General features: G+C 45.2%; 1 protein-coding gene across 1 annotated transcript in view; it reads left to right on the top strand.

Annotated features, from left to right (window-relative positions):
* Nucleotides 1-21,483, top strand: part of PAMR1 (peptidase domain containing associated with muscle regeneration 1) — a 148,114-nt gene that overhangs the window by 1,719 nt on the left and 124,912 nt on the right. The window contains exon 2 of the mRNA XM_032488462.1: nt 83-183. Coding sequence (XP_032344353.1) covers nt 147-183 — 37 coding nt within the window. The 5' untranslated portion in view covers nt 83-146. The remainder of the gene's footprint in view (nt 1-82; nt 184-21,483) is intronic.

Here is a 21,483-nt window from a genome sequence, read left to right as displayed (position 1 = left end):
TTAGGGAAGAAGTGGCTGGGAACGGAGTGGAGGAGGAAAAAAAAAAGATAAAAAACAAAACATCAACCACATTGTCTTCCAGCCACTTTTGGGTTCACTCTACCAGGAAAGCTCGTGGACAAGCACTGGCTGTCTTCCCTCTCTGCATGAGACTGTGTCCCAGATCCAAACCAAGATTCCCAGGTAAGACAGGAGATTGGAGGGTTGAGGGTGGAATCTACCTCTGAAAGCAGGAGTTTGAAATCTGTTTCCTTTTCTGTGTTTCTTTTCTCTTTTTATCGCCCCATCAGATGCACATGGGGGTTTTCAACTGTATCAGCTCATCAGCTGGCGCTGATTATGTTTTGTTCTCCAAAGAATGAATGTTCTAGACACCCTAAGTTTTGTGACCGAGCAGAGGCTTCCAAAGACCACATTGGGGGCCTTCCAGAGCTGACCCAGTATGCCCTCCAGTGTTTCCATATTGGCTGAAGTGTGGGTCATTGTTGAATCTCTTCTGTACCCAACGGTGGCTATATCATGCATTTTTATAGATCTTATCTGATGTTGAGGTTACTATGACTCCCATATGGATACATCAAAACTTTAATTCATTGAGGTACTGTCTTCCTGCTCTGTGGAAGTGGCTTACCTCCATCGTTCCGTAGAGGATAGGGACCGTGTCTTAACAACTTTCTATTCGCCTTACCACCTAACATAGTTATTGCACTAAAAAGGTGCTCGATAAGTTGAATTTAATTTTTTGTCTTTTGGTTTAACTTCTGAGAATTTTTTTTTTTTCTTTTTAATGAATTGCTTTCCACTTGGGTAAACTGTAAGCAAGATCTCCACCTTGTGGGCATAAGTAGAATATCATCTAACTAGACATACATTTTCAACAAGTTGGTTAATTAAGTTAAAGTCTGAAAATGTTGCTTGGGTACCATGGACCACACCATGTCCTGGGGATATGGGAAAATCCAAAGTAGTTGGGGTCTCTGTGTTTCTAGCTGTTCTGTTCACAAAAATGTTAAATAACTTTAAAGGGTAATTCACTGTAAATTCTATGAGTCTGTCTTGTCTGTTGTTTTGTAGCTGCCTGGCACAGTGCCTGGCACTTAGTGGGTGTTCAATAACAATTTGGTGAATAAATCATTGGAATGTTAATGCGATAAAGCTCTGCAAATCACATGTATCAAGTCATTTAAAAAAACTGCTTACTGCTAAAAGATACAAAATTAGAACTTTCATTCAAGTAAGGAAGAAGAATACTGGTGAAGGATCCACATAATGTAAGAGAAGGAAGCACGTGACTTTCAGTCTGGTAGGGCTGGCTTCAACCCAGATACTCCAAATCCCAGAATCTTCCAATCACATCACTGGTATTGATGAAGATACTGAAACCTTAAAGCAGTCAGCTAAGATCTTACATCTCAGAAGACAGACTAACTGTATCACAGCCCTTTGCCTGTAGCCACAGGACTGAATTCACTGGGTACCAGAACAGGAAGCACTAGTAGAAACTTGAACAAGTACATTGGAATGCAGTGTTATAGAAAGCGATAGGAATAAAACAGAAACAAACCCAAAGTGGAATGCAGTTTAAGTGCATTATTAAAATGATTATTTTAGACAGTGTTTAAAAACACTCCTCTGTTTACCTGTAAGATGAAGATGCTCCCATTCTCTTCCACTTCCAGCCTGAGGACAGCCCCCCACGCCCAGGGCTGAGCCCTGGTGGCTCTTTGGGACAGCACAGTTTCTCACAATGTGTGACCTCAGGCTTGCTTCTCTGGCAGTTGTTTGGGGATGAGGGGAGATGCTGCCCATCTGTCCCTATGTAGCAGCCTATTTGCACCTTGAGAACTTTCTTAACAGTCCTCAGAGCTTCCAATTGCTTCCTTCACACTCTTTCACAGTCCTGTTTGAAGAATGATCTGGCTTATATAACGGTGCCTCCTGCAAAGAGAGAGGAGGTGGAGTTAATGGTTGGACACGGGCAGCAGGTGGAAGTTGGGAGATTCTCTAAGTCTGGTGTTTCCAGTTGCTGGCTCTCTCTTTTCTGGCTAGTTATTCTCCCATCTGTGAGTTTCAGTTTCCACATCTGAGAAATGAGGATGATCAGTCCTACCTACCTCACAGGTTGTTGTGAAGTTCATGTGAGGTATTAATGGTAACCATAACAGCATTAGCAGCAAACACTTACTGAGTGCTTATCATGGGCTTGGTACTGGACTTAAACCCTGCACATAACATTCTCCTTTCACTTTCCCAACAAGTGGTCTTGTCCCCACTTTACAGTTGGGAAGACTGAAGCTTAGCCAGTAATGGACCTGAAGTCGTACAGCAAGTATATGGTAGGGCCAAGATTCCAGAATGAGGGAGGCCAAACCCTTTTCAAGTTGTGAACTACTGGGAAAATGCCAGATATTAGAATGATTGAATTAAATAGAAAGAGGCTCAACTTGGATTAACTTTTGCTTTGAAATATTTTCTGGGGTTGCTACTAAGGGATACAGTTAATTAAGGGCATGAACCCTCAGGCCAGATTGTCAAGGTGTAAAACTTACCACGCGCGTGGCTTTGAATAATTCACTTGATCTCTCTGTGCCTCAGTGTACTCATTTGTAAAACATAGTAATAAAAGTGCTCTTGGGTATTACTGACACTAGTTATAACAGTTGTATAATATCTGATGATGAATAGTAATTAATTAATAGTAACAAACCTTACAGCTTATTGGGATGGTTAAATCAGTCCCTGTATTTAAAGCTCTTAAAAGACTAAGAGCTCACTATTTTTCTAGTTTAAAAAAATTTTTATTTTTATTGAAGAATAGTTGATTTACAATGTTGTGATAGTTTCAGGTGTAGAGTGATTCAGATTTGTATGTGTGTGTATATATATATATATATATATATATATATATATATATACACACACTTACTTTTCAGATTCTTTTCCATTATAGGTTATTACAAGATATTGAATATAGCTCCCTGTGCTATACAGCAGGTCCTTGTTGTTTATCTATTTTATATAAAGTAGTGTTTATCTGTTAATCCCAGACTCCTAATTTTTATTATTCCCTTCCTTCCTGTTCCTCTGCTTCTTTGCCCAGGTAAGGGTCTCCTCCTTTTCCTGTTGCTGTCCTCCACCGAGCCTCCCTTGGGTCTTGAGACACCTAACACAGGTGGCGATCCAGCCTAATGCACCCTCTTCATGCCTCAGATCAGCATCTTCCTTGAAAATGTTGCTCTTTCCCTTTCCTTTGGGGTCAGTCCATCTGGACTAAGATCCCCAGCACAACTCTTGTTGAAAGCCGGAGCCTCCAGCCAGCCTTGAGCAGCTGGCTTCCTGTCACTACTCTGCCTCGTTCAACCCTGACTTTTTCTGGGTCTTCTGAGTTACAAGCCCCTCCCAAATAGAGGCCCCCAAATGCACCCTTTTAGATGCTTCTACAAAATGGAGGAGAGGGAAGGAGCATGTCAGTGAGCAGAGTACAGCATTCCTTGAAACTGGCTATGACACCTGCTTTAGCTGTTACCAGCTGTGTGACTTCAGGTAGCTTTCTGCCCTCTCTAGGCTGCAGTTTCATTATTTGTGTTTCCTTCTTTACTCTGTCTCCCTCTAGGGTACGTTATTTTTCTGCTGGGGAATCATTTTCCTTTTCTTGATATCTCTCTATTTGACTATGATGTGAATCTCCCAAGAGTTGCTTCACTGATCTCATCCTAACATACCTGGCTGCCAAGGGCGGGTATTGTCATACATCTGGCTCCAGGTAAATCCTGTCGGATAGCTAGAAGGAGGCCAGGAGACATAATAGTCTTTGCCATCAACCTGTCTGCCTGACTGAGTCCCGCTTTTAAGAACACACTGTGTTTCTGGAAAGAAAGTCAAGGTTGACACGAGCCCTTAATTTATGGTGAGACTAACAGTCGTATGATTCTCTTTATTTCATGTAGCTCTCTTTTTGACCTGCTTTTGGAAAAGGTTCCTGTAGCCACGGGTGTTAGAGACGAGAATCTAAAGGTTGGAGCCTTGGTGAATTAATTTAGTCAATTTTAGAGCAGTTGCTGACGCACATCTCAGTCATATATCACCGTACCCTAGTTCCAGGATAGGATGGTAAAAGTTCCAGACTGGACATTTGGGGACACGCATTTTTTTTCCCCTACTATAATTTAGTTCTACTGACATTTATTGTTCAGGCACTAAAGACCAAAGAACTGGGCAGAAAATGATGGCATCAGACTTTCTCTTGTCCTTAACACTTGCGTCAGGAAGCATTGGTTGTCTTCTCTTCACCCTTTCCCTTCCTGTCCTCCTTCTTAGCAGGTCTCCATCCTCCTCGCTGGGCCTGGTGCTGGAGGGGAGGCTGGATCCTGTCTGCGCTAAACCGGTCGCAGTGCCTTCAGTCCCCTTACCAGTGTTGGGTTTAGGCATGGATATATAATACCCTTCTGGCCAATGACTCCTGAAGGGAAGTCCACAGGGAGGTTTTTGTTTAAGACGTCTGTACTGTTACAAAAAGACATAGAAGAGATACAACATTTTTCTCCATGATTCAGGTCTAGAATTGAGGCCATCATCACACAACTGCAAGAGGAACTAAGTGGACACACTGAGGGAGGCAGAATCGAGGGATAGAGGGAACTTGGGTCCTTGGTGACGTCACCAAGCTCCTGAATGAGTCCACTCTGGACCTGCCCTGCCTCTGGAGTCTGGGTAGGAGTTTTTATTGTTTGTAGCTCGCATGTGATATACCTCTCACACGCAAGCTTGAAAAGCAGAAAGGGGGCAAACGTATAAACAGAACTCCTCCATCACAACTGTGCTGCTGGGAAGGCAGTGTGGGGTGGTCTCTTGGTACGCATGCTCTGCAGCCAGGCTGAGTCTTGCACTTACTAGCTGTGCCTTCTTGGGAAAGTCGCTTAACCTCTCTGGGCCTGTTAACTCATCTGGTAAATGGAGATGATAACTGCACCTGACTCATAACATTATTGTGTGAATGAAATGCACATTAAGCGCTTAGTAAGTGCTCAATAAATATTATCGACTGCACCAGCTATTATGGAAATAGAAACCGCACGAGAGCCCAGAGGAGGGAGCGACTGATTCAGCTAGGGAAGGTCAGGAAGGCTTCACCAAGGAGGCGGATGTTAGGCTGGGTCTTGAAGGGTAACTGGGGGTTTGCAGGTCAGGGTTTGGGGAGGAAGGACATTGGGGTGAGCAGAGACAACAGCATGTGAGCTCCTTCATTCCCACATGTTTCAGGAGCTCAATTTCCTCACCCTTAAAAGCACTTGAACGTGTTGGATTAACTTAATTCTCTTTTGATAAAAGAAACAAATCTCAGGCCCCCTTCCTAGATTGAGATGCGCCAGATGGGAAACTCTCCGCGGCCCCTTCATCGCTCACCTATCATTTGTCACCCAACCCTGGAGAAACTCGCTAGGCAAACATTTGCCATTGAAGGAGGTGACTCTCGTGGGCTTTGTGATTTCTTTGTTCATTGCAGCCCAGAGTCTTTTCCGCTGAGCAATTAGTGATGCTCACTCAGCTTCCCCAGGCCCTGAGCATCTCGTCAGTCAGATAGATGCTGAAGCTTAATTAAGCTTGTGAAGCTTTCTGATTTCCTTAGATGAAAGGTGGCCCATAAGTACCAGGTTTTATTTTGGTGGCTCCTGCCAAGGGTTATTATAAATAGGACTTAGTGCCACGTGGCTGAGCTCTTAGGGTGATAATGTGTCAAGACCAATCGAGGCTGCCGAGAGCAGAGGTATTATCATAATGGTTCCATCATAAGGCGGTGGGTATTAATGGAAGTGGCTGCGGAAAAAAAAAAAAAAAACCTGCTGCAGGAAGCGAAGCTGGACTGGAGGTGGCTGCAAGTGAAATGCCGGCAGCTCCTGGGATCTCCATCATAATCATTAGCTATATTAGCCTCAGAGCCATTCTTCTGCCATCTCTGCTAGACCGGGCTCGAACTCAAATAAAAAATGGATGCTTTAAAGCCAAATGAAAATATATTCCTTTGCTGCTTTTTAAAATCCATTTACATTAAAATGATGGCCAGCAGGTAAGTAATTTATAACTGGGGACTCACTGCAGTGCAGACGGGTGTCGTCAGAATCGCAGCCTAAATGGGAGACCAAGGGACTTCCAGGCCCGGGAAGAGTCATCATTGTTGGACTGGAAAGGGGCTGGACGAATATGCAAAAACAAGGGGTAACTTAGGAACACTCACTGGTGGGAGATAGAGAAGGGCGAGGAAGTTTCTTTTTACAGCAATGAGGTGGATGTAAAACCAGGTACATGTTCTTCAGGCATGCAGCCCTTGTTAAGAGTGTATTGGCTTTCTGGACTCTGGGTTTTGTTGTCTAAAACCAGTTTTCGGCATCCCACAGGCAGACAATAACATCTATGACAAAGGTGTTACTCCGTTGTTGGCTGAACCTTCCCTGCCCTTTTGAGATCCAGTTAACCTTGACTCAAATTCCTCTTCCATGGCCTGGGAGGGTCCAGAAACTTTCCCTCCATTCCAGAGAGTCCCTGGGGCTTTCCCTCAAGCTTGTCCCTCTGTGTCCACCTCTTACATCCATGCTTGTTACTTTGACTCCAACACATGGCAGCATGAGTGTGAAGTTCAGTGTCTTAACCACTCCCACCCAGATCCACTTGGGCTGAACATAGGAGCTTAGTGACTTTACTGAAGATCTGGAGGGCCCCCCGGGTCGGGGGAGGGGAGGTTACATCACTGTGGGAGGCCTTCGTCCATCTGTCCCTCCTTTCCCTCTCCGTCTCCCCTTTGTGGAGAAGCCGGCCACGTTTCCCTCTTCCTTCATATAACACAGGGCTGCTCCCATTCAGGCCTCCTCAGGATCACAGCTTCTTCCTCAGGCCCACAGACTGTCGCGGTTTCTCTTGTGATCAAGGTGGGAACGGAATTCTGGTGGACAGCACTGAACAATTCCAGGGTACTTTCTACAAGCAAGGCGGTGTGTGAGAGCTTTTCATGCACTCAGCCTTTAAGACCTCTCTCCAGCTCCTGGAGGTGTTATTCCTCCATCTCATTGCTGGGAAAAGCCGAGCATCATGAGAAGTAAGACTTCTCATTGGCCCAGGAGACTTCTGCTAAGTAACAGAAGAGGAATTCCAACTCTGGTCTGCCAAAAGACGGAAGTTATGTTAACTAGAGTGCTGGGAGACCTCCTAGGGCTGGGAAACACATTGGCCAGTTAGCAACGGGGCCTCTTACAATGAAGTCATCTCTCCCTTGGTCCTGGCACATTGTCTTACTCCAGACATGTTGGAAATGGGTACTTACATCTCTCCCCATCTCTGCTGTGTGATTGAGTTCAGCGCATCTCCTGGGAGACCCGTTGTAGCATGGAAAGCTCTCTTATTGGGTGGGATACAGAGATTGGAAAAGAAGAGGGCTGGGTTGGCTGACCTGGTAGTTCTGAGGACAGCTGAGTTAAGCTCGGCAGGGCAAGTTCCCCCTGCTGTAATCTCTCCTCTGGTTTCACCCCTCCCAGGAACTGACTCTAAGTTTGCCTTGGGGGAACAGGGAACTGCCTCTGGGGGGCCAGGCATGTTTGTTGTATACCAGGCACTGTAATTCATTCCTGAATATCTCTGGTTCCTTTTCATTTTACCCAAGGACAAAAGAAAGAAAGAAACTTCAGAGGCCATTTCTTGCCTGCTTGAGTTTAAAGAATGGCTGCATTTTAAGGACAATATGGGCCTGAGGAATAGCAAGAGAAGGGCTGAGGAGTAATGACGGTTCTTTCCCATGCCAGTCTGGTTGGATTTTTACAACAACCTGCTAGGAAGGGGTAGTGGGGCAGGTGTTAGTGACGGTTTCTATTTTAGGAAGGAGAAAACTGAGCTTCAGAGGTTTGTGTGATGAACCCAAGATGCACAGCTAGTTCCTGGCAGACCTGGAACTTGAACACACTTTACCTGACTTCCACATCAGAGCTCTTCTGTGGCATTCATACCTTCTTTGTTTACTTCTACTCATGTCTGCAGACTCTGTCACTACCTCTGATTTTCCACATGGTTATCTGTCTATGTTGAATGTATGTTACAGTGACCACTAAAATGCCAGTAAGGACAGCAGAGAAAGAAGACAATTCTCTCAAAGTTGGAATATTTAAAAGCTCCTCTCCTAGTAAATGGTGCTTTCTTTTTCTCTTGTTAGCAGCTATGACAGAAAGGAGGAGGGAAAGAAAAACTGAAAGGGTTTGCGAATAAGGAGAGAGATTATTCTGAAATAGTTTTCTTTGCTTGCCAGTTTCTGTTGGTTAACAAACAGAATTTAATCAGAGGGAGTCAGAGAGAGAAGGGGAGGGGTAATCGCTGATCACTGGATTATTCTCTAAGTGACTTTTGAGGGGAAGGATGATCATCAAATAACTCTGGCAAAAAGGAAATGTTGAGAAACTAAAAGTTTTCTCTTGCTTCTCTGCTCCTGTACATGAGAGATACCCTTGCCCACACAGGGTAAAACCAAGCCAACAGCCCAAAGTAGGATCCTTGACCTTATCCCCTTTCCTCACTGAGAGGGTCATTTAACTGGGGATGGTGACGGATCTGTGTGGCTGTTTAGGCTCGGGGAGGGTGGCTACACTCTGTAGAAATCGTCCTGCCTTGATCTTCTCTTTTGTAAAATGGGATATTAGTGCTTGCCTCATGGGAGTATTGTGAGAGTTAAATGAGAGTACGGATTAAATATATAAGAGTAGGTGAGGGTTCTAATACAGTTTCTGGCATATAGTAGGCACTCAATAAATATTAAAACCCACACACTCAGCCACATAGAAATGTGTCTGGGAGGACATACTAAGTGGTTAATGGCATTGCTCCTTAGGAAAAGGTCTGTGTGTGGGAGGCACTTTTACCTTGTATCGTATACATTTGGAGCATGGGGGAAGGTATGCTGTGTGAGTGCTGATGGCTTTGTGTGGAGGCTCAAGTTAAAAGTTAAGATCAGACCTAGAGTCATGAAGGATGTGACAATTTGGTACCCGTGACTGTAAAATTTGTAGTCACTACACTTGAATCACTTGAGGGGCCTGTGGTGGCAAGCGACAGAAATGGACCCGCTAAGTCAGGAAGCAGAAATGGATTTATTTTTTTAAACATTTTTTTATTGAGTTATAGTCATTTAACAATGTTGTGTCAAATTCCAGTGTAGAGCACAATTTTTCAGTTATACATGAACATACATATATTCATTGTCACATTTTTTTTTTTTTTTGCTGTGAGCGGAAATGGAGGAAGGATGCTGGAGTAGTTCCCAGCATCAGTGGAGGAACCAAATATTGGGTGTTGGGAAGTACCAGAACTCAGCAGCACCAGGTGGGGAAGCAGGAGGGCCTTCTCTCAAAGGTGCGGGTATATGGTATCTCATCTCTAGTCACCTCCCGTTCAAGCTTCTATGTTCCCAGGAAAGGAAATCTGATTGGTCCATCTGGGGATGGAAGTTTCCCTCACTGGCCCACCTGGCCTTTGCCACATGACAGGGTGACAGGGCAGGCAGCATATAATGGAGCAGTTCTGTGCTGGACCATCACTCCATGTGTACCTACCCCAACAGTCTGTGCTGTTTGATTTTTGGGAAAATTATAATCTTGCACTACTTTTAAAATGAAAGTGAGGAAACTCTAACGTAAGTAAAATAAGCAGAGCTGAACTGCAGGATCTCAACAGGATGTGTTTTGTGCGTCTTTTATAAGGAGCCAGTGCAAGTCAAAACCAAGCAGCATCAGGCACCTGGTGATACATCACAGTCACATGTCTGCCCTGGGTCTGAATAAATGTTGATTATGACGGCAAACACACCCACACAGCAATAGCAACACTTGTCTTTTTGACTCTGACCATTAGCAGATCCAAATTTTTCATAAATTTGTCTAAGGCTGCCTCTCAGATTAGGAGGGGAGTTTGAGATCTTTATTAGGGTAAAGAAAAGTGATAGGGCATTTCTGATTTTTCTGTCACTAGCTGTTACGTTATGGTGTTTGGGAGCAGGAGAATACAAAGCACACAGAAGGTATGTAGGGTTTATTATGTGTGTGTGAGAGAGAGGGAGAGAGAGAGAGAGAGAGCAGTTCATTGCCCTGGGGCATAATGATTTAGCCAGTCCTGTAGCAGGTGAGCTCAAATCCAGACTGCATTTTCTGTGCTGACCATCTGTGTCTCCCAGGAAAGAGGAGAGCAGCCATGGGCCCTGAGAGGCTGAGGAAAAAGGGAGAAGCAGGGAGTACGGCCAGTCCGGGAGGGGCTGGGGGAATGCTTTGTGTCCTCACAGGGCCTCCTGGCAACACCAGCACCACAGAGGCCCGGCTTGGCTGCCTCCCTTCCTCTCAGCCTCATAAGCATCCTTCCCAGTGTCAGTAAATCTTCTGTTTGGCCACCTACCCCTTCTTTGTGACTTTTTTCCATTCTCTGAGGATGTTGCTGGGGGAGATCATCAGAAACTACTTATTGGAAGGCAGAAGCCTTCATCTCGAACAAACGGGGAGCTGACAATGGTTACCGTTTACCGACTCGCTACAGGCCAGGGAGCTCACACATCCTCACCGACTCAGGTGTGTTTTATACCCCCCTTCACAGACGAGGAAACCAAGTTCAGAGGGCTTAAGTATGTCGCTCAGTTTGGTACAGCTCGTAAATGGTAGAGCTGGATTCAAACCTGGGCCAGTGTGTCTCCAGGTCACCTGGTCCTGATGTCCCCTCCATACTGGAAAGCCAGCTCAAAAGGGCCCAGACCTGGCAGCTCTGCCACCACTACTGGCTATTCTGGAACCAGTGACAGAACAGTTAATCAGTCTTAGTCTGTGTTAGAATATTTGTTCCCAAAGCCAGCACTGTCATAATATAATTTTGAGCCAAGGCTTTGAGTCAGTCTACTCTTTTGGGCACTGTTGGGAGACCAAGGCCCCACGACCGGCCAGGAGTGCAACCCGGCCGTGTTGGAGCCGCTGTATCTAAGACGCCCAGGGAAGGCTTTTCTTCTCTCGGCGCCTTCAGACGCTGGGTGTTGTAACCTCGAAAGTTGCTGGAACAGGACCATAAGACTGAATAGTTTTATTGGCATTAAAAATATTGTGAATTTTGTGCTAACTGCCTCTGGCCATAACTGGAATAAAAATGACATCGTTTGAGACAATACCAGGCACTAATTAAACCAGTGGAGAACAAAACAACAGAAATACAGCAGCGACAAAAATGGGAGTTGTGGGCTTCGGAATACTCCCCCAGCAGGCAGTTGAATTTAAATTTCCATTATTTAGAGTGAATGTAGCCCTCAGGAATCACGGAGGGCTGGTTTTTTATGTGATTTCAGGGCATTCCCTCTCTTGCAGGGTAGTAACTTTGATACAGCTATAGTGTGCTTTGTTGAAAAAAACATATAAAATATATGTATAACTGGGAAAGAATCCAGGAGGACGTAGCTAACTGTTATCAATAGGTTACCTTGGGGAAAAGAAATTTGAAGAAAAAGGACTTTCTTCTTTGCCTTTAAAAAACTTTTATATATTCCTGGTGTGTTTAAATTCATTATACTCAGCACATATTTTTGAACAGATGGGAATGATCAAGGGATCACTTTAGAGTGAAAGATTCATGCTTCATGGCACCAGATTATCAAAAGGCAGATTAGATAGGTGACCATTAAGAAGCTACCCCAGTGGCAGCAACATGGGTGGACTTGGAGATTAACATTTTAAGTGAAATAAAACCAGAAAGAGAAAGAAAAATACCAAATGATAGCACTAATATGTGGAATCTAAAAAAAAAAGAAGAAAGAAAAAAAGGATACTAATAAACTCATCTACAAAACAGAAACAGACTCACAGACATAGTAAACAATCTTATGGTTACCAGGAGGATGGGGTGGGAAGGGATAAATTTAGGAGTTTGAGAATATATATTAAAATAGACAAAAAACAAATTTCTTCTGTATAGCACAGGGAACTCTTCAATACTTGTAATAACCTTTATGGAAAAGAATATGAAAATGAAAAAAATATATATGACTGGGATGTTGTGCTGTATACCAGAAATTGACACATTGTAACTGATTATATTTCAATTAAAAAAAAAAAAAGAAGCTGCCCAGGACCAGGAGTTAAGATGAGAAGGGTCTGAGCTGGAATGGGAGCAGTGGAGATAGAAAGGAAGGGAGAGGGACTTGAGCATCATTTAAGGCCAGGAGCCAGGAGGTGATGCTTAATTTTACGTGTCAACCCGATTGGGCTAATGCATGCCCCCAGATAGCTGGCAAAACATGATTTCTGGGTGTGTCTGTGAGGGTGTTTCTGGAAGAGATTAGCATTCGAATGGATAGACTGAGTAAAGAAGATCCCGCTCACCAAAGCAGGTGGGCAAACTGCTGGCATGAGTGGGAACATCCTTCTCCTGCCCTGGAACATTGGTGCTCCTGGTTCTTGGACTTCGGACTCGGATGGGGGCCTACACCATTGGCCCCCTGGTTCTCAGGCCTTTGGACTCTGAATTACACCGCTGGCTTTCCTGGTTCTCCGGTTTGCAGATGGCAGATCGTGGGACTTCTCAGCCTGCTACCTGTGTGAACCAATTCCTGTAATAATTATGTATTTCTATCTATCCATCCATCCATCTATCTATCTATCTGTCTTTATCTATATCTCCTATTGGTTCTGTTTCTCCTGAGAACCCTGACTAATACACAGGGTTATTACCTGAATTGGCTAAAAGCTTGCAAAGTGGTACTGTTTGGAGGAGGATGGAGCCTAGATATTGGTGCTGAGCTGTGGAGGGACCCAAGGGGCTAGAAGTCTAATTCTTAGTGCATGAGTAGGTGGGTGGGTGGATGGACAAATGAATGAGTTCCCTCATAGATACTCCTTGCTTCAGGTTTAGGATTAACTTCTTTAAAAGCCTACTTATGTCATGAGGTTAGGTAGTGGTTTCTCATCCTTTTCCCCTGACCTCAGCTACTCTTCCCCGAGCCAGGGAGGGTTAAGATCTTTCTAAGATCTGGACCATTTCTGGATGCCTCATGGGGTCATTTAGGTCTTTTCATGTTCTAACTGTGAGAACCCACTCCGCCTTCCAAAATAGCTTAGACAATAAAGAAGATTGATTTAAATCACGTGTAATTGGTGGGGGGGGGGGTCTGATGAGTTGGTTTGATTTGGGGGCTCACCAGTGTCATCAATCACCTGGTCCAGTCTTTCAAGCTTTCTGTTCTGCATTTCATACAACTTCAGCCTAGCTTCCACATGGCGGCAAAACGGATGCAGCAGCTCCAGGCTTTACCTTCACGCTACCTAGAAGGAGATAGGAAAAGTTTTTGTCCCCTGAAGTTCCTTGAATAATTTTCCCTCAAATCTCACGGACTCAAATTGGGTCTTTACTGAGTCCCTTTGGCTCTAGAGTGCTGGTTGGCTTATTGGCTTAGGTGACCTTTGTCAATCACAGTTATAAGGGTGGTGGTGTCAGTCCACCTCCCCCCACCCGTACGACCACTGCACAAAGAGAGAGGGGAGGAAGGGGTGTTAGGGAACCATCAAGTTCTAGTTTGGGATATTAGAGCAGGAATGGCCTGTGATGGTGGGTTGTGTGGGGAGTGGTAGATGGAAGAGGAAAATGGCTAAAGGAGGGTTGTGGATTATCCAAACTGAGCAGCAGGGTTGTGAGTGTGGACGTGTGGTCCACTGGAGAGCAGCACCGCTGAGGCTGTGGGTCAGGGGCTGTTGAGAGAATACTGAGGCTGCCTGAGAACTGGGCACGAAGAATTGAGGTCCTGGGGTGCTGGACAAGGGGCTTCCTGGGCCTCGCTGGGCTCTGAGGGAGCGGGTCAATGAGGAGATGCCCTCTTCCAAAGGCTGCGCTGGCATGAACAGGAGGCGGGCGAGTGGCACCCCATGACAGCAGCATGGGGCGGGGTCCCCAGGCAGCATGTGGAGGGAGGGCCCTGAATCTGGAGCAGCTGTGGAGTTCATTTCCACAGAGCACTTGGAATGAACAGCATGGGGGCCGTGCTCCACCACCACTGTGGTGAGCATTTCTACTTCTATTTGTTTAAAGTAGTGAGAAGCAGTAGCAGAAATGGAAACAGGAGACCGAGTGATTCGGGACTCCCTCCGGCTTGAAAGTAGCAGTTTGGTGAACGTCCTTTTCGGACTCTCTCAGCCGGGGGATGGGAAGCCTCAAGAGTTGTGAAGACTAGGATTCCTTCCAATCTGGTGTAAGGGAGCTTAAGCAGGATCCAATTTCTTTGAGGTTCCTTGTGTAGCACAAGCATGGAGCAGTCCATACATACAGAACTGTAAAATTACACACACACACACTTTATGTACGTGATTTATCTGAGCCTCACAGCCCCCTCCAAGGTGGTCATCGCTGTCTGGCAGGGGAGGAGAGCCCAGCTTGGAGGTATTAAGTCTGTGGCCTGAGGTCCAGAGCTAGAGTGGGATAGAGCTGGTTTTTGAACCTGGCATCCACCCCGCTACGCCATTTACCTTCCTTAGAGAACTTAATTTGGCCAGTTAACCCCTCCTTCCCCATGAAACCTTGTGCTTCAGGGATATGACCTCACCCTCACCTTCAGGGGAGAAGCTGTTTTTCCCCCTTGACCTAGTTCTGACCATTGGAAGTCTGCTGGTGGGATTTTGAGAGTTTTCTCACTTTTAGAGGAGAGCTATAGGAATAGTTTCCGTCTTCTTCCTCCAGATGTGACAACATCTGGATGAGACATTTGGAACTGTTGCATAGCCACTTGCTACCACTCTGAAGACTCTGCCAGTACTCAAGATGGCAGAGCTGAGATGGAGAGAATCTGGGTCCTTGATGGTGGGGTGTCATTAAATAATCCATCATGGGAGCCTCCAGCAGCAGATACTGCTGGCTGCCTTCCTAGTGTCTATTCTTCTGTTCTTCCTTAGAAACAGATAGTCTGTATTGATGGATGTACCAATGTACCCAGATAGAAAACCACATTTTCCAGACTCCCTTATCAATACAGATCGCTGATGAAATGTTAAAAGTGGCCCTTTCCCTTGCCCCTCTTTACTTTCCTACTTCCTGGGATGTGGACGTGATGGCTAGAGTGCGGTAGCCATTATGTGATCCTGAAGCTAACTTGATCACGTGCTAAAGATGGCAGTGCAGAAAGGGTGGGTCCCTGCTAACTGTGGAGGGGCCATACTAGCTTTTGACTGTTTATCTCTGGGCTTCTTTTATGTGAGAAAAGTATAAACCTCTATTATATATAAGCCACTGTTCCTTGTGTTTTCTGTTATATTCAGCTGAGTCTAATCCCAGCTGAGAAATTGATGTATTTCTGAATTTTCTGCTGGGTGAGAATTAATTTCCTTAATGTCTAAACTGTTTGGAGTTGAGGTAGCTCTTGTGTGCCATAAGTTGCATCCTAACTGTTTACTCTTCAAGACCCACGCTGTTAACATCTGTACTGCATAGTCACCCATTACACGGGGCCGTGTTCTTCAATCGTCCGTTATTTGTGGGGTGAGAGGTCCTAATGTTAGGATCCCCACCACTTTCTACATATATTTCCTGCCTCTGAGTCCCATCTTCGGGCAATAAATAACTTCCAGAAAGCCCAAACAGAAAGCAAATGTTCCTGCTAGCTGCTCCAGGGGTGGTACAGCACTGGTGGGGAATCCAAGTGGTTTCTTTGGCTCTGACCTCAGACTGTCAGAGGAATACCTCCCACCTGAGCAGGGTCTGGCTTTCAAAGGCCCCCTGTTTATTCCTCCATCACCCCTACTGCCTGTTCCTCCTCAGTTCCTCTGCCTGGGCCGTGTGGTCTGCCTCCCACACGAATCCTCAGGGAGAGGAGCTTTTAATAACTGGCGAGGCAACTATTGACTCAGGTTTTGTTTGTTTGCCACTAAGTTCACATTTAATAAATGCAGGATTCTTGGCTTAATAGGCTGGTCATTGTGTATTATCAAAGTGGCAGATTAATTATTCAAAGCTGTGCTTGAGACAGAGCAGAGATGTAACCAAGGTGGCCCCTCTTGTTCCTAATTCATGGTGACCGCTGCATTTCTGGCCAGTCAGTGTTTATTTAAAGTATAATAGCTATCTTGTTAAACTCAAGTCTGTTAAATCGAAAGGGAAGTCAGGAATTTGTACTGGAGGGGAGGGGAGGGTTTAGTCAGTCTGTGCTGAGAGCATCCCAAACTACCCGCTTCATTACTCCCATCCCATCTCACTGAGAGGTTGCCCAAGCCAGCTTGTAAAGCATGGCTGGATTAATAATCGTTAGTTATCCAGGGACAGAACCACCGACAATCCTCAGCTCAAGATGCTTTCCCTGGAATGTAAACCTGTAATGTAATGATAATAATGACAGTTACCAGTTAGCAGTGCCTGTTCTCTGCCACATGCCTGAGATCCACAGTCTCCAATTCTCACAGCAACCCCGATTTATAGATGAGGAAATTGAGACCTAGAAGGGTTAAATAATCTGCCCAAGGTCACACCTCTGTTAACTGGCAGAGCTGGGATTCAGACTCGGGTTATTTGTGTTCTAATGTCTGTCCTCACCTGCTGAGAAGACTCTGAGGCCTTGAACATATGTGTTTGTGTCCCAGCAGAAGAGGTCTGCCCTTGCCTCTTGGCTCAGAACCTGATTACCAGAACCATCTGGTTTACCTCTCACCTACTCTCATTCCCCGGCTCAGCCCCCTGACTTGCTCCACCTTTGCATGAGCATGCGCACTGGCCTTCTTCTGCTCCTTCAGGGCCTCTCTGCGGCTGATGTGAGGGAAGGCCGTCCTGACCTACCCTTGCATATTGCTCCCGTTTCCATCCCTATGTGCAGGACTTCAGGGTTTGTCATCACACTCCAATGAGAAGGAAATAAATTCCCAAGGAGAAAATATTTTTAATGCATTTTCTTCATCTGGATTCTCTGAGTTTTCCCCTGCCCTGCTTTATGAGCCCATCCTTTGGCTTAGAGCTAAGACCCAGCCACCCTCAGTGGCGGGAGCATAAAGCATGAACAGCTGACTGCCTGGGAACTTCAGTACAGCTCACAACTTAGGTTCTGAGATGCCTGGTTGGACCCATGGCATGTTGTTGCTGAGCAACCAGGCCACATGGTTCTAACCAAGGAAGTAATACAAGGACACTCTGTTCAGTTTCTACTGACGGGAGTCGCGCCATTTGTTTCATTCATTTGTTCACTCCATAAATATGTGTTGTTTGTCTTCCTTGTGTCAGGCACTAATGCAAAGCATGGGGTCTTTGACTTCACGTGAGATAGTCTTGGAATCCCAACAGCAGGACAGAAGAAGGAGCACTAACTGTACAGAGAATTAGTGGATCTGGGTTTGGGTTAGGATGACCAGCCCTCCCAGTTTGCCTGGGACTTTCCCAGGTTTAGCACTAAAGGCCTGCACCCTGGATAAGCCCTCAGCACCTGTGGATGGTTGGTTGCCCTCGTTTGAGTGCCAGTTCTGCCAATTGTGTGCCGGACAGAATTCCATTGCTGTGAGGACAGCAGTGAACAAAACTCAGTCTCTGTGTTCAAGGGGCCCCCTTTCGGTGGTAGTAGATAATACAAGCAAAAGCGAATAAGATAATATAAGGCATGTCTGAGAAGATGAAACAGGTACTGTGATATAGGTTGACTGCATGGTGGGAGGGGCTGCTTTAGGTAGGGAAGGTCAGAGAAGACCTCAGTGGCAGGTGACAGTGAACAGATATCTCAGTGAGAAGAAAGAGGCAGCCATGCACAGATCTTGGGGGAAAGATTTCTGAGCAGAAGGATCATCAAGAGCAAAGGCACTGGGTAACAAATCTTGCCAGGTTTGAGATCAGAAGGACGGTCAGTGTGGATGGGTCAGGGGAGGCAGGAGAGGGAAGGAGGAAGATATTGGAGGAGCAGGCAAGGGCCAGGTGATGGAGGGCCTTGAGCTCTGCATCAGGTATGTACCCTGGGGGAAATCATTTTTAGGTGAGGAATCAAAGGTTCAGAGAGGTAAGGTGGAGCTGGAAAACACACTTCATACGGCTGAGGTTAGGATTCCTAGCTTCTCCCACAAACCTTTCTATGTTGAGTTTTCTATCTTGGTAAGAATGTCACCATAGAGTTGTCTAGGTTCAGAACCCCAGTGTCATCTGGGTCCTCCTTTCCTTCCACCTCTGTCCACATTCAGCTAGTCTCCAAGTCTTATCAATTCCACCTCCCACTCAGCCTCACATCTACCTTCATCTCTCCATCCTTCCTGACCTACTTGGCTAAAATCTCTCACCAGCCCTTATCAGCAACAGTTTCCTGACTGATCTTCTTGCCCTTAATCTCTTCTCCATAATGATATATGTCACCAAAACCCTTTCTAAAACATAAATCATTGCATACTATGACCTTGCTTAAGCCAATAGTACTTAGCATATTTTCTCCAGTTGAGTTTCCCAGAAACAGATTCTGAGATGAAGATCTGAGTACAGGAAGTTTATTGGGGAGATTTTTGGGTTTTTTGATGTAATGAATAATATTAACTAATTTTCCAGTGTTGAGCTAACCTTGCATTCCTGGGATAAAACCCACTTGGTCATGATGTATTATATTATATTTATATTATATTTTATTATTATTGTATATTAAAATTTTGATTATATTCTATATTCTATTCTTTGATATATAGTATATTTTATGTAGTCCTAAATTCAATTTGCTAATATTTTGTTAAGGATTTTTGCATCTATGTTCATGGTTTTTATGTTTTGTAATATATTTGCCTGGTTTTGGTAGAATATATAACACTGGTCTCCTAAAATGAGGAGAGATTTGATTGGGGGTGGAAATAATAAGACAAGAGACTACTGTTTTTATTATAAGATTTTTAGCATTATCCGATTTTTAATTATTTTGCTCTAGTCCACGAAAATCAGTTTGTTAAACACCAAGAAAAAACCCAAACCAAAATTCAAATCTAGAATTTCCCATGACTTGATACAGATGTGGGGTTTTTTTGTTTGCTTGTTTTTGTTTTTGCTTTTGTTTTGGAGTGCGTGGTAGAGAAAGGACCTAGGTGGTTGCAGTTGGGCTGGGTAACAGTTGAAAGGTAGGTTAGGTAGGCCTGGACTTGAGGCAAGGTAATCATCCCCATATATAAAGGCACTTTCTGGGTCAGGAACTGTGCTGTCACTTTGCATTACTGATTTAATCCTGACAAGAGCCTGTATCAGTTAACAATTGTCAACATAACAAACCATCCTCAAACTTAGTGGTTTAAAACAACAGCTGTTTATTCTGCAATAAACAGTAATGCAGCAGACTCCCTTGCCGGAAGCCAGAGAAGGAGATGGATGGATTTAAGCTGCAGGACTTTTCTGCCTGCTTGGCCAGCTCCTTCCTATAATTGGATGCTAAAAGGATGATTAAAAAGAGGACAATTTGTATCCAGTAGGTGCATGAACTTATCTCTTCTGTTGAATAGTATGAGATACAAAGGGTCCTCTCTACCAATGTGATGGGCGTGCTACAGTTTGGGCTGGGCAGTTATTCTTTGGTTTCACTTGAGGTCACTCATGTGACTGCAGTCATCTGCCTGTGTGGCTCAGCTAGGATAGAATGGTCCAAGATGGTGACTATCTGGTGGTCACAACACATCTGGTGATTAGCTGGGGCTGCCGGCTGGGATATCTCCGTTTCCTCCATGTGGCCTTCCCAGAAAAATGTTTAAGGTTTCTTATATGGTGGTAGCAGTACTCCAAAAGGGCAAGCCCCAGTGTGCAAATACTTAGCTTCTGTTGGCATCCCATTTGATGATGTCCCATCTGTCAAAGCCAATCACCTGGCAGAGGCTAGTGTCAGAGTGGGAGGAGGATATGCAAGGGTACGGATATGGGGAGAAAGAATTCATTGGGGGCATTCAGTGTAACAGTCTGCCCCATCCATTGCTATGAAGCAAATATTTATTATTATCCTTATTTTACAAATGAGGAAACCAAGTTAAATAGCTTGTCCGAGGTCCTCACTCATGTCTGGCAAGAAGCTGGGTCTTACACGCCTCCTCCATCAGCTTCAAAGCCCATACCTTCACCACCGTCATATCTCAGGCACCCTGCTGTGACATTGACTTCTTTTGCACAATCCATTGTCAAATTATCTGATTGACGTGCTGTTGAGTCATCGAGTCTCAGGTCTGCTGATGGTCTCTTGTCCTCACACACATACACACGTACACACACGCATGCACGTAGAAGATCAGTGTTAGCACGATTGACCCATATTCTCCTTTTGCACGTATTCCCTTAAGGGTACTAGTAGGTCCTTCCCACTCTCATTTCCTTTATTTATAAGGCGTGAGGAGAATGAATGCCTGTCACATTTGCAGAGATAACCCTATGTATCTTGTACCATTCAACAAATGAGATGAGTCCATGTACCTACTTACTACAAACTGTCCTCTTTTTAATCATCCTTTTAGCATTCAGTTATAGGAAGGGACTGGCCAAGTAGGCAGAAAAGTTCTGCGTTCTTGAATCCATCCATCTCCTTCCTGGGCTTCTGGCAAGGGAGCCCGCGGTGAGACTTCTCTCCCACCACTAGGCAGACGGATGGAGATGGGGAAGTCAAGTCCTCTCCTGTCATTGCCATCAGAAATCGGGTAGCATCTGACAGATCGAGACAGATTGTCTCTTAACTCAGGGAGGCCTGTTTTGTTGACAGGGTCCAGCCTGAAGGCTCCAAGCCCCGTTTCAATGTTGTTACTGGCAACGTGACTGAGAAGGAAGCGGGGGCGGTTTGTCAACTTGGCCTTCATAGGACTATTAGAGTGAGGCGGGAGATAAAATGGATTTTGTTTTCAACGAGTTTCCCTTTCTGTCCTACATGATCAACTCCAAAACATGTCGTAACAGTGTGCCTTCTTATTATCCCTCCTTTTAGGGCCCTTTGAAACAGGGAAGAGAGCTGCAAGCAAAGAGATGAGTGTTGATCCTTCCTGGGGGGTGTGGGGCTGCTCTTTCCGAGACGGTTATCTGTGGTAGACAGAGCCATGCCCACCCCCTCCCCCACAAAACTGTCCCCGTCCTAATCCCTGGAACTGGTGACTGTGTTATGTGGCAAGACAAAGAGAGATTAAGGTTGCAGATGGAAGTAAATTTGCTAATCAGCTGATTTGAAAATCGGAGGAGTGTCCTGGATTATCGGGGTGAGGCCGGTGTACTCAAAAGGGTCATTAAGTGTGGAAGAGGCCAAAGAGTCATTTATTGAGAAAGACTCAACCAGCCATTGCTGGCTTTGACGATGGAAGGGGATCATAGCCCAGGAGCATGTGCAGCCTCAGGTGGGTGGAAAACACAAGGAAAAAAATTCTTGCCTAGCACATCCAGAAGGAATGCAGCCCTGCTGCCACCTTGCTTTTAGCCCCTTGAGACCTGTTTTGGGCTTCTGACCTCTAGAAGTGCGAGAGAATCGATCTGTGTCACTTTAAGCCTCCAGGTTTGTGCGAACTTGCA

The sequence above is a fragment of the Camelus ferus genome, chromosome 10 (genome assembly GCF_009834535.1).
Source record: "Camelus ferus isolate YT-003-E chromosome 10, BCGSAC_Cfer_1.0, whole genome shotgun sequence".
NCBI lineage: Eukaryota > Metazoa > Chordata > Mammalia > Artiodactyla > Camelidae > Camelus > Camelus ferus.
The sequence above is the reverse complement of the archived record's forward strand: the minus strand, read 5'-3'. Positions and strand labels throughout refer to the sequence as shown.